The 17140-nt window shown below is 34.5% G+C and overlaps 2 protein-coding genes across 2 annotated transcripts in view; both read right to left on the reverse strand.

The window, feature by feature from the left end:
- Positions 1–17140, reverse strand: part of LOC126966023 (lysozyme-like) — a 302967-nt gene that overhangs the window by 256111 nt on the left and 29716 nt on the right. The window lies entirely within an intron of this gene.
- On the reverse strand, positions 646–16096 carry LOC126966034 (lysozyme 1-like). The gene is made up of 4 exons (XM_050809912.1): positions 15853–16096; positions 12295–12471; positions 5218–5291; positions 646–2218 (listed from the first exon to the last, which is right to left on the reverse strand). Exons 1-4 carry the CDS (start codon positions 15914–15916, stop codon positions 2075–2077), a joined length of 459 nt encoding a protein of 152 aa, XP_050665869.1. The 5' UTR covers positions 15917–16096; the 3' UTR covers positions 646–2074.

Below are 17140 nucleotides of genomic sequence, written 5' to 3' on the forward strand. Positions count from 1 at the left end.
ATTAATATTAATAATTTATACAGTTCTTAGCATAATCTTTGATTTCTTTTTTATAGTAATTTGTCAGCATTACCAGTGGGAGGCTCCTTTGCACAGGAAGCCGGCTAGATTATGGGTACCACAACGGCGGCTATTTCTGCCGTGAAGCAGTAATGTGTAAACATTACTGTGTTACGGTCTGAAGGGCGCCGTAGCTAGTGAAATTACTGGGCAAATGAGACTTAACACCTTATGTCTCAAGGTTACGAGCGTAATTGTAGTGCCACTCAGAATTTTTAAGTTTTTCAAGAATCCTGAGTGGCACTGCATTGTAATGGGTAGGGCAATTACCATCAGCTGAACGTCCTACTCGTCTCGTCCCTTATTTTCGTAAAAAAAAAAGCAGAAATTATGCTGAGCTTAAGCTAAGACAGCCCAATGCAAAAGTCAAGTTCGCGTTTTATCACACTCAACTAAGTTTTACGTAAGTAAAGTATGAGTGGAGTCTGAGTACGCTCTAAGGATCTCTGCCTAAGATATTGACCCAAAGACTGATCAATATCATTCCGAAAATTCCTAACATAGATCATAATGTAGAAGTAAGGAGCGGTACAAGTTTAAATATATCCATTATTTACTCTATTCGATAAAAAATTAACACGCAGACAATTATAATATTAATTTATTGGAGTAAACGTTAAATTAATAGATTACATTAATCAGTACAGTATTGAGGCAGTGCCGGATTACCACGGAGCAAGAGTATTGCTACGGGCCCCGCGTTAAATGGGGCCCCGCATATTTAAACCCATTCATCACTGCGTGAGCATAGTTTTATGAGTGAAACTTATAAAAGTGATGGTACATTGAATTTACTACATGTCCCAAAAACGTTATAACTTTTCCAACTAAGACAATCCAAGTTCGACACTCGGTAACCGACTATTTGCAATATAGATAAATTAATTTATTAAAACTTTCGTGAGACATTATCTACTTATTTATTTACGGCTTTACTCACGTTATATCGGTGTGGGTACCGACTATTTTCGAACCATTAGGGACGTTATCCCGAACGTTATCCCGTAGTGTAGTGGTACACTCACCCTGGTCCCTGATGAAGGACTGTCATAACCATAATGTTAACACCAGGAACAGACATAAGCTTATATTGCCTTCTACTCGGCTAAGTCGAGTTAGCAAGTCTTTTGTGGGGCGATGTATATGCTTTTACAACAGGATCCCAGAAAATGTTCAAAACAAGAGTATTACGTTATTCAAAAGAATTGTTAAAAAACGTTCGTGTGGTAAAGGTTACTATAACATAAATGACTTTCTTAATGATACCACATATTGGAAATGGAGCGACCGCCCTCAGGCTATTAAATAATAAGTTTAATTGTACAATGTTACTTTGTTACTTTGCAAATGGTACTTTAATAATTGTAAAACATATTTTTGATGAAAAAAAAAAAGCCTGCTGAGTTTGTTGCGCCCATTCTTATCAGGCCTGAGGCATTCATTTTGGAATGGGTGGTAGTTTTTTTTGACTTACAATAAGTGATGTCACATCCTATTTTGAATAAATTATTTGAATTTGAATTTGACCTCCGAATGGTCCGAAACTATTCGGTACCCTCACCGATAAAACGTGAGTTACGTACTAATAAACACTACCGTACCGTACCGTACTAATAAATAATTAGATAAATTAAGTTATTACCTATGCCATTAATAACAAATTAATGATTGTTTAATACTAAGCTAAACATTTTAAATATTTAACTAAACAAGTGTTACCTCTCCAAAGGTACAACACTAAAATATCAAGTATCTGTTATTATTATAAGCTTTGTAAATCTCTGATGTTAAAACATAATCATTGACCAAACCATTTCTATAATGCAATGTCGCCATTGAAATGTATTAAATTTAAGATTGTTATTTCTTTGACTGTGTTGAATAATGTACTTTCTATATATTTTTTACTTAAAGAACTTAAAAAAAAAGATGAATACAGATCAAGGGCTCCTTGGAAGAATTTGCTAGGGGCCCCGAGGTTGCTGAATCCGGCACTGTATTGGGGTGTCTTAGTCTACTGGAAGCGACATTGTCTGAAGAGCTTCAATCTCCGCAAGCCCAGCTCGGATAGGAACAGTGGTGAGGAACATGCTCTCCCACCATTGTGATTGATCATCATATAATCGAAGCAGTCAGTCACTCCATCACCGTTGCAGTCCTGGGAAAAACATCATCTCTTAATTGTAAATTAATAAAAATAATGTTATAGAACCATTAAGAGAAAAATTTAAAGAAATAAACATATTGACTGTTGCTTCTCAATATATTCTTGTCCCCTTATTCATAATGTTCCGCTAACTTTAAACAGACGCTAAGGAGTGTTATTTCTCATTCTGACTTAGGTCAATAGAAGAAGACAGAGTGAGAATTAGCAATGCTTTAAGTTAGCAGACTATTATGAATAAGGGGGTTGATATTGTTCTATATGTTCATAAGTACATAGAGGAATTTGCAGGAAACTGTGACAATCATAGTGTTAACACGAGGAACAAACATATACTTGTTATGCGTATTGCTCGGCTAAGTCGAGTTAGTAAGTCTTTTGTGGGTCGTTGTATATGCTTGTACAACAGAAAATTTTCAAAACAAAAGTATTACGATATTAAAAGGGTAGATATTGTAAAGGTTACTATAACAGAAATGACTTTCTTAGTGATCCCACAGATGGAATGGAGCGACCGCCCTCAGGCTATTAAAAAAAGTTTAATTGTACAAAATTACTTTGTAAACATATTTTTTGATGGAAAATAAGGCCCGCTGAGTTTGTTGCGCCCATTCTTCACAGTTCTAAAGCATTCTTTTTTGGAAGGGGTGGTAGTTTTTGACTTTCAATAAGTGATGTGACATCCTATTTTGAATAAAAATATATGAATTTGAATTGATACCGATAAATAATGGGATTGTAAATGCTCATGGTTATATCAAACTGTCAATTGTAAGTTCTGACGTTTTTAGTGATCTAACTTGTAGAGACAAAGACAAGCATACTGTTCAGTTAGCAATATTGCAGTTTAATGTTTAAGATTTATGTATTTAAGTACTATTTATCATTGCATCATAAATTTCGTCAATTTTGCCTTAGATAATTTATATGTCTAGATAGAGCCTCTTGCTGTTAAACAACCTATGAAAACAGGCCAGGTTTATTACTTTAGTGTGCGTGACTAACTACGTCTTACACTCGCGATTTGTATGTCACTTTGAATAAGTGTGCGTGTAGAGCTAAAAAGAGAGGTTAATAGTCAACCTCAATTTATTTCGACGTTTTCACAGCTGTCACAGTCTATCTAGACGTATGAATGATCTAAGTTTTTTCCGATAATACAGGCCATTTATAAACCCATTCTTTTTCGTCACAACTAGTTCTTATTATAATAATTTCGTAGCATCCTTGTATCTTGGAGTCTAAAAAACTTTTTCTAAACCGGCTGCGATGTTTAAGAATTGAATTCATTGACTGATTGTTAAACACCGTTTCAATGAAAGTCTGTGAACTCCGCCCGTAGGTTTCTATGCTCTAAGAACATGTAGGGTTGAAGAATAGAATGTGTGAAAATTGAGACCAGCTTTAGTGGAGATAGACGAGACAGGGCATATAGGAGTGGGAGGCTCCTTTGCACATATCCGTTCCGTGCTATATATCAGCTTGGTTATAGACAGTCTCTCAAAGAAAAATTTAAAGAAATAAATATGACTGTTCATTGTCACTACATTTATGAAAATTTAATATACGTTCACAAAAATCGTCACCTTTTTGCTCTTAATAGTGATTTTCATTATTATAACACTAGAAATAAGGGATTGCTTGTAACTAATTCTAGTAGGCTTCATAAGATACATAATAGCTTTAAGGGTAAATGTATACACTTCTATAATAAAGTCCCAGCCACTGTTCAGACATTATCTATAAATAAAAAAAATCCTATTACTCCACTGCTGAATATCTAAATGATCGGACAGCCTGGGACTAGATTGTGATTATTTTATAGACATAGAAATGATTGAACAATATTGTATATTTTTATTGAAAAGAGCGCAAAAAAAGAATGCTTGGAGAGTTTCTTGCGCCGCTTCTTCTCTCTCAGAGCGCCATATGTTTCCGAAGCGGTAGTAGTATCTAGTAGTTATTAGAAATGACATCAAAAAGAATTCTAAAGGAATGAATTTTGAGAAAATAAATGCCTTTTATGCCTTTTATGCCACATGATGCCGGCTAGATTATGGGTACCACAACGGCGCCTATTTCTGCCGTGAAGCAGTAATGAGTAAGAATTACTTAAATTATTAGAGACTTAACATCTTGTTTCAAGGTGACGAGCGCAATTGAAGTGCCACTCAGAATTTTTGGGTTTTTCCTGAATTCTAAGCGGCATGTTGTAATAATCGGCAGGGCGTATCAGCGGCGTTATAAGCGGCAGGGCGTATCAATTACCATCAGCTAAACGTACTGCTCGTCTCGTCCCTTATTATCATAAAAAAATAGGAGAAGTGGAGGTGGTGACGGGATCATATCCCCTGAAACCGTAGAAGTAGGAGAGGTAGGAACATAACCGGAGGGACGACAGAGTCAAGCTCACAGTTGATTGAAACTAGAGACGACTCTTGGACAGGATTCCATGTTAGAGTTTTAGGGCCTTTGCTAAGATGTATATAGGACGTGGAAAAATTCTATGTACAAATTTAATTTGTACCAAAATTTATGAACGATGCCGGATTACGTCCTCGGGTAACGTACCAGCGCTCTACCAATTCGCCAATCATCCGCATGCGAGCGACATCTCAAGTAAATTTCCTATTATGCAATTATGATTGGTTAGTAAGTTACCATCTGTAAAGTAGATCCTGTAGATGGAGCCACAACCTGAGGATTAAACAAGATATACCAGGATTTACGAATCATGCGGCATGCGGACGGCTGTTTTAGTTGGTACTGATAGCGCCCGAATCTATAAATTTTCTAAAGTGAGGAATATCACTTAAAAAAAGTAACAAACTGTGTAAAAATTGCATAAAACTAACAATAACACATAATAGATTCAAAAGTTTACGATAAAGGAGTAATTCATTAATTAATTAATTCAAGGAGTGTAATAACAGAATTGATTATTTGCGAATGAAGGTATTTCAACTCCATATCATTTTCGATATTTTTCTTACCTTTCCAAATCTTGCCATGTAGCTTTCAATTATTTTCACTGAGCAGTAGAAATCTCTGGCGCAATCTTCAAAGGCTGAAAACAATGATAAATATTTATTTAGATTATCCTATGTCTCATTTAAAATAAAAAAAATAATGAAAATTAATAATGTCATCCTTTAAAATAGTTCCGAGACGCAGGAACTAACACATCTACTACATCTCATCACATCTACTACTATATTATCTTCTTCATAAAGGATGAAGAGACAATGAATGAAGAACGATTGACGAAGAAAGTGTATAAGGCCAGTGTGAATGAAAGTGTTGGAAGGGGTAGACCTAGGCGGTCGTTTCAAGATCAAATCAGGGACGTCTTGAAAAAAGGCCAGGTGAAAAGTACTTACCCTAAACCGGAAAGCATGTATGAAAGGAATAATGAAAGTGGACGAAGCAAGAATGCAAGGATCGTAGCAAGTGTAAAGGAGTGGTCTCTGCCTACCCCTACGGAAAGGGGCGTGATTTTATGTATGTATGTATAATAAAAACAGTTGAATACAGAGTCAAAAATACTTCAAAAGATTTGTCATGTTACATGGATATTGTGATTTTGATTCTTAACTATAAAAAACAAGTGGCGCGAATCTTGAATGTTGAACGATATATTATGTCGTTGCAACACTGACCTCTACTATATACCGCTGGACTGGCGGCTGTCAAAGTGATTTTGTGGCTGTTTGATATTCGCCATTTTGGCGCTGATGGCCATGTAGCGAGAGTCTGCGGTACTTAAACTAGTGATGACAACCACAGCTAACATCGATAGATGGGTTGGAAACTATTTAAAAAAAAATCTTGAAGTATAAATAACACGAAATTAATTCAAAATGCAAAAATACTTCCGACTATTGTACGTTCCCTCGCATCCATTTGTATTATACGTCAAAATTAGTTCTCTGGACGCTCGCGAGTGGCGCTTTAAGGCCGGGTAGACCCAGCGAAGTAGGCATTTAACGCTTACAAGAGTTGCCCGCGATTCCCGCGAAGCGAGTCGTGCGCTAACGTCGCTAGCGTCTCACAAATCACAATATTTCGTGTAATCAGGCAGCTGTAGGTCAACTAAATTTAATATCATAATTTCTTTTAAAAATAAAATATGAGATTTGACTAATTGTAAGTTTGTTTTGTAATAATTCGTAGTAATCGAATAAACCTAAGACATTCAATTTGAATAGATATATTATACAATAAACCCTAAAAAATATTTATGAATCAATTTATTGAAATTGTAGTTTGTTGGCCGGGTGTTCCAAGTGCTAGGTCTCCACTAGTCTAAGAGCTCGCGATGAATTTTGGGAAGGTGCTATAGGCGTGTTGAAATTATGTGTTTTAGTGAAAAATACAATTTCGACAAACACCTAATCCAGCTACGCAACTCGTTTAGCGAGTTAGCGGTTATTTTGATAATTCACAGCATACTACTTATGCAAAGATTAAATCCAAAAAAACTTTTTGAGAGGTCTTGGATTTTTTTCGAATTCAATAAATCCTAGACTAAAAGATAAAGAAAACCAAGTTGGCAAACATTTTTTTAGCAAAAGTAATATGCTGCACAGTAGCGAAATAATCGTTAACTAGCTAAAATTATATTTTTTTAATAATTTCAACTTACTAGAACAACTCTCCAAAAATTGTCGCGAACTTCCCGGCTACGTCTCAAATTCGAGTCGGACGTAAAGCCTGATTATTCGCGTCTCACAGTCTAAGCTAAACAGTATCAGGCCTAAAAATAGGGATCGTTAAAAATAATACAATATTGTGAACAAAAATGATTTATGTGCATAATTTTGTCAAAAACACTTTAGGTCTAAAAAATTTCTACAATTTTCTTACTTGTATGAAATAGTTTGAAGTTCCCAACATAATCAGTTTACTTTAAAAATCGTTCACATTCAATTGGCGTGTGCTTTGTCTCGGTTGTGATTCATCAGGGTCAACATTTTCGTTTTCATCTTGATCATCAGGGGGAATGTTTTCGTTATTATCTTGCATGGATAAGTTTCTAATGGGCATACCACGTACATTTGTGCTGTCTATGATTTCGGGTAGCAAGCATTTCATGTAAAATTTTATCGTGCTGTCTATGATTTCGGGTAGCAAGCATTTCATGTAAAATTTTATCAATTTCGGTTTCATTTTAGTTTCCCAAAATAAATCATCTTTTTCTTTTAATTTTGTGTATACATTTTCATTCTCGCCTGCCCATATAGCCAAAAGACACTGTTGTCGTTCTGACACTTGTATCTGATAGTACCAGTTTGAGTTTTTATTTACCGTTGCAGTTTTAGTATTTATATTATATTTTAAAATTTCTATTTTGTTTTCTTGTATACGATTAGAAAGTCCTTTTTTGTGTGCTGTAATTGGACACTTGACTTCGACTATAGTATCCTCTCCAATTAAACCATCAGGCGTTGCCCCAATAAAAGGGTATTCTTTATCTATAAATAAACCACAGGCTCAATGATAATATTTTCCTGCTGCTGCAACTGCAGCAAAGCTTGCTGCTCATGCTCAACTCCATGCGCGATAGATGTGAGATGGGCCAATTTTTTTTTGTACAATAGGTTTTTAACGAGGGGAGCTGTATCTAATGTGTCTTTTCTTTTACAGATTGGTCCAAAGTTGGAAGCAGTTATTATATTTTTTCTTATTTCGAGCCACTCGCTACTGTCTCTTTGTAATATTGTAGACCTCTCTACTTTGTGTCGATCAGATGTTAGTGTTTCCAGATTTTTGAGAAAATGTTCTTTTGATTTGTCATATTCTTTTTGCGACATATCGGGCAATGAACAAGCTGGACCATAGTCATGTTGCATTTTATTTAAATCTTTTAGAACTCTACGTTTCTTTACTGGGTGTTCCATGTTTAATTTTCGTTTTTTCGCACGTCTCTTCTCAATTTCTTCAGCTAAACCTCCGGGAGCGTTACTTGTTATAGCTTTTTGTATTGTTGATACTGTAGATTTTGTGTTAAAGGAAACAACGGCTGCCGCGCATCATCCTTGATAGCCCCCTTTTAAAGCAAAATTTATACGTTTACCTCCAGTATGTTTTGCTATAATGCTGTTGAAGCACTCTACGGTATTTGTGTTCACGTCTTCAATCAAACTACGTGACTTTGAAGCCACGTTGGACACAATAGCGTTTATTCTAAATATAAATGTGGAATTTTCAATCTTTAGCAGTTCGCCGCCACAGTTTTTATCTTTATCACAAAAGTAATTTTGACATTTTTCATGACAGATTCCCATAAGCATGAGATAAAGAGTTAATAATATCGTTGTGCAAAATGGATATTGCTACATTTTTAGGACTGTGCGAGGCCTTGTGATGTGTAATAGATTTCACTATTGCCTTTCGCATTGTCATAATTTTTTGATTTGTGAGGGTTTTTCGGTGCGCTAATATGTATTTAGTTTCTGTGGTGACTGCTCTTAGCTTTTTGCAAAAATGGCGCAATATATGATTGCGGCACTCTAATTTTTCAACCGTCAAATTTTGACTTTCATAAGGATTTGAGATAAATATTTTAGAGTAGGTCGAAGAATCACCATCTCCTACCATTCTGCCATATATTATACCATACATGGAAATTGAGCTTTTGAAACCTTCAACGATTATGTCGGCTTCCATTGAACTAGATGATCCCTGAAAATTATTGAAACACAAGTGGTCTTGTGATGCAGTTTTTTTATTTTCGGCTCGGGCACATACGAGACAATATTTATTTCTGACACCGAAGTACATAACTTCACCCGTATTTCTGCCAATTATGGCTGCTGCACCTGATGAAGCTTTATAGTTTGAACCATATGACCTGGCACACCATGCTCCATCCACATAGACATCTATGACAGCATACCCGTTTTTGGTCCGGCCATCTGCTATAGCAATTTCTTTTTCTTTAATGGCAGCGGCTTCCATTGTTTCACATGCAGTTTCTTCCCATTTCTTATAAAGTTTATTTTGCATTTGGTTAAAGAATTTTGTAGAAAATATAGGAATGTTTATTGCTGAAAATAACTCTTCAATCTGAGAAAAACCTATACCACAGGCTACAACTCCAGTGGTAGCAGCTATATTAGCATCTACATGCTCGGTATCTTTGGTGGTTTCAGATGAAATAGAACAAATTTCTTTACACATATTACATTTAAATTTAAAGATTGAAATCAGTCCATGTCTTCTTACACCAATTAAGCAGAAGTTGCTTGATTTACAATCAAATAGATCATTGTGGCGTGCTTTTTCTTGGAATTTTTGTAAAAAATAATTTATATCAATTATTCGCCGTCCTGATAAGGGTTGGAAATGGCTTTCCTTGTTATACATTTCAGTTATGAATGCGCCTTCATTTCCATCATTTTCTCTGTAACAATATAAAATAAGTTTTTAGATAGTATAACGTGGAACCTACAGAACTGATGTTGAAAAACAATTTTATAAAAAATGTCATGGACTCACTCCGTCGTTATTATAATTAGGTATAAAACACAATTTTAAATAGACAAGTCATACAAGATAAAGTTTATATACGTTGATCATGAATAATAATAATAATATAAAAATAATAATCGTAAAAACGTGTGTATTTGTTGTCAGTACTGATAACTTACTGAGTAGTTTCAGAATGTACTATTGGTCCTTGCGCAGATAACGAAGACATTGGTAGGAGTACATCTTGTATAGTATCATAATTCGGTGTTTTCGATGTCCTGGAATAATAATTATTTGTTTAATATTAATGTTTATTAGATACTGCGTAAAACTAATTTAATTTTTTTATGCCTCTGAACTACAACAGAAAAAAACTTACTTATTCGCAGAGGGTTGCAAATCAACAGGCTCTAATGTTATATAAGATGTGTGAGTCTTATTAGACGTATCGTTACACGGTTTTCTGAAATAAAACACTTCATTATAATGCCGTATAAAAAAAATGAAGTTGCTAAAAAATATTCAATTAATTTTTGCATGAGTCGCTAAAAGACTTGCGGGGCTAGTTTCAGCGAACGGCGAAATTTTTTTTTATCACAATTTCAACTTGCCTAAAGAACCATCCCAAAATTCGTCGAGAACTCTCTGACTACGTCTGTTGCCATATCAATATATATCATGAGTGTTGATGAGTTCAGTGTTTCCAAAGTAAATATTCGCTATCATTGATGAATGTAATTACAAATACTTTCAGGGATATATTCTTGAAGTTCAAACACGGGCGCAGAGTTAGGTATCTTGTGCGTTTTCTAGTAGGTGCTTTCTACTATATATTCTGAGGGAGCGAGAGTGAGTGAGAAAATAAAGAGAGCACTTACTGTTCCTCCTTGTTTTTTTTTTCCAACAAATAAACCTTTTTTATTTCGACTCATTTTTCAACTGAAACAATAAAATATAGTATTATAAAAGATTGGAACCCACATCGAATGCGTTTCACTACTGGAGGGAAATATTTTTTTTAATACTGTTACTGTGGTGAATACCAATAAATGAATAAAAAGTATAACTCACCATATTTCTTTCGCAATTCTTTTCGCCTTCAAATGTGATTTACACCTAATTTTATTTGCCATTCTAAAAAACAATCACAAATATACTGTCTTAAAAGTTGTAAGTACCCATACAAAATATTTACACAATAACTAATAAGAAATATTCACATTAACTTTATCCTTACAAATACAATAACGCAAAATAATAAATTCACAATCTATTTTATATCGTATACCATTTACGGAACAGAAAAGAAGCGCGCGCGCAATAATTTGACACAAGTCTCACCTCGGTAACGTCCCGCGAGACACTGGCGAACGACAAACGGATCAAAAATCACTTGGATAATCAATAAAAAATGTATAAATGTAATGAAATAAAAACGATCAGGTAGAATCGATTCCAACATTAATAACCTATAAAGTGATATTAATTATAGGAGAAATGGAGTTTTATAACATGTTTAAAATGGAATTTGTTTTGAAAAAAAAACTGTAAATCGAAGTGCGTTCGGGATTTTTTTCGATCGAGAAAATTGTATTGTATCGTGTATTAAACGGGTACATGGTAAGAAGAAAGAGTGGATCCTAAAATCTATATTTATTTCAGTTTCTGAATGTTATTATTTACCTATCAAAAATGAATTCTAAAAGTGGCATAAACGGGATAACCTGGCCTTAAGTAGCCACAAAAAATTTGATATAAGTTGAGTCATTAAAGAAAAGAATTTCAAATGGTCTCATTTGTTTTCACTCATACCATATTGCTATCTAGACTCACACTCGCTGCAAAAAACATCAGAATGAATTATCGACAGTAAATCGTTATAACAATTAAAGACCAAAATAGCATATCAATCGCCATTGATTCTCTATTGACTCGTCTTTACTGTACAAATGCAAGAAACGCTGCTTGTGCGCACCCTTAATAAAATACCTATAAATATAGCTGAATATTATAGTTAAATAATATATATTGTCCTGTACACACGTCTTAAATTTGAAAAATCGGTCCAGCCGTTAGGAGGAGTTCACTCACATACACATGAGCAGGAGAATTATATTATATGGACACACAAAAAAATCATCAAAATCGGTCCAGCCGCTTAGGAGTTCAATTGTGAATCTAAACCATTCTCGAATCCACCTGAAGCCACACAGAAAGTTTCATTAAAATCGGTCCAGCCGTTTAGGAGGAGTTCAGTTACAACAGGCGCACAAAAGAAATATATATATATTACTAGCTGACCCAGCAAACGTTGTATTGCCTATATTAAAATCGCGATACAAAAGTAACTGTTGATCGCAGATGGGTAAAAATTTGAAGTTGAATGTATTTTTTAATGCTGACTCATAATCAAAAAAATTTAAAAAATAAATAAAAAAAATTGCCGTGGACCACCCTTAACATTTAGGGGGATGAAAAATAGATGTTGTCTGATTCTCAGACCTACCCAATATGCACTCAAAATTTCATGAGAATTGGTCAAGCCGACATGAGAATTTTATATATTAGATAATATTTTAGTTTCGTTTGTAAATTACCTTCATCCCTGTCAGGGCTATCATCCGGAAGAGTGGGCTTCCCTGCATCCACCCAGTAGACCTTTGATATGTAGAACGGTCCACAGTAGCCCCCAGAGCACGTGTGAGACAGATCACACCCAGCCACATGGCAGAGACATCTGATGCAGGAGCCGTTAAGATTGCTTACGAATATCCCTGAAATGACATCGTATACAGGAGCTATAGCCTAATAATTAAAGACACCCTGCCGTGAAGCAGTAATGTGTAATCATAATTGTGTTTCGGTCTGAAGGGCGCCGAAGCTAATGAAATACTGGGCAAATGAGACTTAACATCTTATGTCTCAAGGTGACGAGCGCAATTGTAATGTTTACTTTTGTGTTTTTCAAGAAACCTGAGCGGTAATGCATTCATCAAATACCATTAGATAAATGTCTTGTTCGTTTCTTCAGTCTCACTATAATCTAAGATAATACATAAATAGGTATTAGTCCTATAGGCGTATCAATTACCATCAGCTGAACGTCCTGCTCGTCTCGTCCCTAATTGTCATAAAAAAAATAAGATTAAACTGTCTATATTTTATATATATTGTATGCGAGGAATACATTGATGGAGCTGATTGTGGAGGGATGTTTAATTCGTAATATAGAACCACCTAAAACGTAATATAATGGCTCGTCCACACAGCACGACGGTGAACCCAGACAGCCTAAGATGTCCATTCTTTTTCCCTACATATTATAAAATAAAGTCCACTGCCGCGTCTGTATGTCTATTTGCTCGCGAGAAACTCAAAAACCATTGAGTGATTCATGAGGAGGGGTTTAGATATATAATGGAAATTTAAAATTTAGGTGTATATCAAGCCGGGTTACGTCGGAAACGCACCCTAATAAATACCTTTGAAACATAACAAAAAAAAAATATATAAATTGGGGTTATTTCTCTTTTATTGGACCATGCTCAATGCTCAGACTTATGTAAAACTTCAGCTCTCAGATGATTATAAAAACCAAATTAAAGATTATGCTAAGTTTACACTCAGCTATGCTTTACTTAAGTAAAGTCTAAGTAAGCTCTTTAGATCTCAGTCTAAGCCTATGTATGTATTTAGACAAAAGTCTCGTTTAGATTTCCAATACATAGATAGATTCACTAAGGTGATCGGTAATTGAGATGTCAAAAGCTATTGAGTAGTAGTAGTACTAGCACTTAACGTAGAAAATGTATTAAGAAGAGACGCTAGCAGAGTTATTCCATACAAACGCATTCCCTTTTTTTCTGTCTGGATAATGCTTGTAGAGCTAAAGCTTTATCTGTACGTTTGTTTTTTCAAACAACTAACGACATAAGAAAATATGACTCTTCAAATATCGTAGAACATGCCATTTTTATACCGCCCTGTTCAGACGAATACGTAACAATTTTGAAAAGTTTTTAAGAAAAAAGGAAAACGTAGGGACATAGACTCGTTCTTCCTGAAAATATTGTATGTAAAAATTTTTTTGGTAGGTTCAATATTCTAGGGGAATTAGAATAGAATCTAGAGGATTAATAAAATAATCTCCGACGGTATTTTAAGGACTACGAAGGAATATATAAATCGACAGGAAGTCTCGTTCATTTTTCACTTTAGAAAATCGTCGCTGAATAGCTGTTTTCAAAATTTGTTTTCAATGATGTATCTAACGGTATGAGAGTTGAATAAATAATTTTATGTATGTTTTACATTCCTTGTGCGGCAGAAACACCGATACGACATCATTAAAAAAAGCGCGTACACCTTTCTTCCATCCGCTCCTGTGATTCCTCTGGTGTTGCAAGAGAATGTGGTGATAACTTAACACCAGGAAATCCGTACGCTCGTTTGTCACCCTTTTCCATAAAATAATATACAAAGTCATAAGTTAAAAAATTTTTTTAACAAAAAAACAATCGACTTCAAAGATACTATTCCAAAACAATAGATAATTTAATATGCACTTAAAAGTATAAAAATAATTGTGTATTTTTATACAATATAATTCTAGTCACGATTATTGTAATTTTTGGAATCGGTGTTCTTCCGCCGCGATCCGCTCTCGCCTCTCAACTCCTCACGACTCAAGCACATCTCACCTATGTATGTAGTTACAAGCCTATCTTGGATGACACCGACTCCAAAAAATACAAAAATCTGAACTTGAATTAGATTGTACAAAAATACGCAATTATTTTTATACTTTTTATTGCATATTATATCTATTGTTTTGGAATAGTGTTTTTGAAGCCGGTTGTTTTTTTGTTATTTTTTTTTTATTTTTTGTTTTTTAGTGAGTTTGAAGTACACTAACTAACAACTTGTCTAAATATGTGCAGATATGCTAAATTTTTCAATGCAGCAATGAACACTTAATTGCCATGAACTCCGTAATCAGAACCTAACTAAACTCTCACCAAACTATCTTTGAAGTATATCCTTTCCAATAAAAAAAGGAATCATCGAAATCGGTTGGCGCGATATTGAGTTATTCGTAAATTTATCATCCAATTTGCTATACGTATGTATAGCAAATTTAAAACTTTTATGATTTTTCTCATTGATGCCATTGTCAGATCTGGGTGCCATTGCCAAATGGGACCACACGGGAAGCACCAGCTTTAAAATAAAAAAAGAATTATCAAAATCGGTTCACCCAGTCGAAAGTTTTGAGGTAGCAAACAAAAAAAAATACCGACGAATTGAGAACCTCCTCCTTTTTTGAAGTCGGTTGAAAATAGTTAATTATTAGGTCGGTATCACAGAACGAAATCTAGTTTGAGAAAGAATTTCTCAATTAATATTATGGACTGCTAACAAGCGTTTGACCGAGATAATATTAATTTGTGTGGTTATGATTTAAGTCACACAATAATCCATCTTATTCTGTAAAATAGACCGGATGAGTTTCTTGTGACCGTTCTTCTTGAGTTGTAGTCAAAATATGTTTTTAAATAGACTTCTGAGTTGAAATAATGATGCAAATATTTATCCATCCAGATACGGACCGGATGTCACAACTACCATGTTCCACCAAATAACTTACATTAATAACGAGTAATAAACGAAAAGTAAATTGCTCATAATGAAATAATAAACTAAAATACCGCTGCGTGATCATGAAGAAAAATCGGATATTTGCTGGATTTACACATACGAGTAGGATATGTTTTATTAATGTAATGTTAGCGCGGACAGCGTCGCGGGTAAAAGCTAGTTGAATATAAATGCCATCAGTTGTCTCAGTTAGGAATTCCCACCAATTGTTTTAACAACCGGACAAGTACTAGGCTGATTCTATCTATCTTTTGTCCTCGTGAAAAGACCGTAAAAGATATCTGGCGATAAGTGATCACTCTTAAAGACTTGCACATAAGAGACAAAGGAATCAAAGGAACTTTGCCATTCTTTAATACAACATATTACATATGTTTATAAGTTATATACACCATTATACCTACAAGACGTCTCTTTAACTACGTAACTGTTTATTTTTAATATTAAATTAGTAATTCCTTTTTACTTTTTATTATAAATTCATGAGAGCTTCTTACCAACAACCACATTAACAGCTAGTATTAAACACACAAAAGACACAGCCACTTTATGTAAGACCATTTTTTGAACATTAAGTTTATATTTTATTTCAATTAATTCTATTCAATATTCAATTACTTCTCAATGGTTTAAGACGGCACTGTTTCCATCGAAAATCGATGACATAATAAGGTTCTGAATACACAAACAAAAAACCTCAACGTAGTTTCTAAGAACGAGTAAAAAAACAGTGATCTATTGTTCAAGTTCGGATTGCTACTGATTTATAAAGTTGATTGGAATATAATAAGTAATGTCATTCTAATGCATATTCGTTAAACGTGAGTACATCCGCGTCTTAAAGGATATGATTAATAATGTCGTGAACTTAATTAAAATTGAAATATTCTAAACTGTGGTTACATTCTAAGTATTTTGATTGCAAATACATATGTGTGCCGTTAGTAATCAGCAATGATAAGTCATCGAAGTTTCTCGTTTTAATGTCACTGCTTGTGGCGGAGACATGGGAAGGGTCGTCCCCTTCCCTAAAATATGGTTGAGGGAGGCGATGACTGGCTCATGCTCGTGAACGGGTGCTACTTGTGGTGGCAGCATGATCCTGTTACCGGGGGCTCGGCTGCAGAGTCTTACAAGTTATTATATATAATCCCTTATAAAATGCTCACAGAATACCATTATTTATTTACGGTGTGTGTGGATGATGCAGCTACTGTACTCAATAACTTTTGATTTGTATTAATTAACTTTCCCTTTTTGACTTACTCGTGTAAGGCATTGACTATTTGACGTTTGAGTATGTTTGTTGCATGACTTTACATATTAAATTGTAGTTGAAATGATTTGTAAAACGATGAAAATTTATGTAAATTTTGATTTAAAAGAGTGTCAATGAGTTTCTTGCTACTTCTTCTCATTAGCTCAACCCTTTACGAAGTTGCGGTAGATTTAATAAGAAAACTTTTTTTTTGACGTTCATAAGTGTCATTTCCGTGACCTACATGAATAAAGTGATTTTGATTTTTTATCTTACGTACTTCTACGAGCCTTTAGACCCAAGGAACAAATTTATGAGTTGGGACATGAGATTACACGGCAAAATATGATATAACTATTCAATGAAAGACCGCCAGTTCGGGAAGTGGCCCCAGCTGCAAGATTTAATAGGTACTTCAAATTAAATTTGTATTCAAATTCAAATATTTTTGTTCAATATAGGAGTGGGAAATTAATGGTTCAGACTTGAGAAGAAAGGGCAAAAGAACGGGCTTCTTCTTTTTTTAT

Source organism: Leptidea sinapis, chromosome 9 (assembly GCF_905404315.1).
Source record: "Leptidea sinapis chromosome 9, ilLepSina1.1, whole genome shotgun sequence".
NCBI classification, from domain to species: domain Eukaryota; kingdom Metazoa; phylum Arthropoda; class Insecta; order Lepidoptera; family Pieridae; genus Leptidea; species Leptidea sinapis.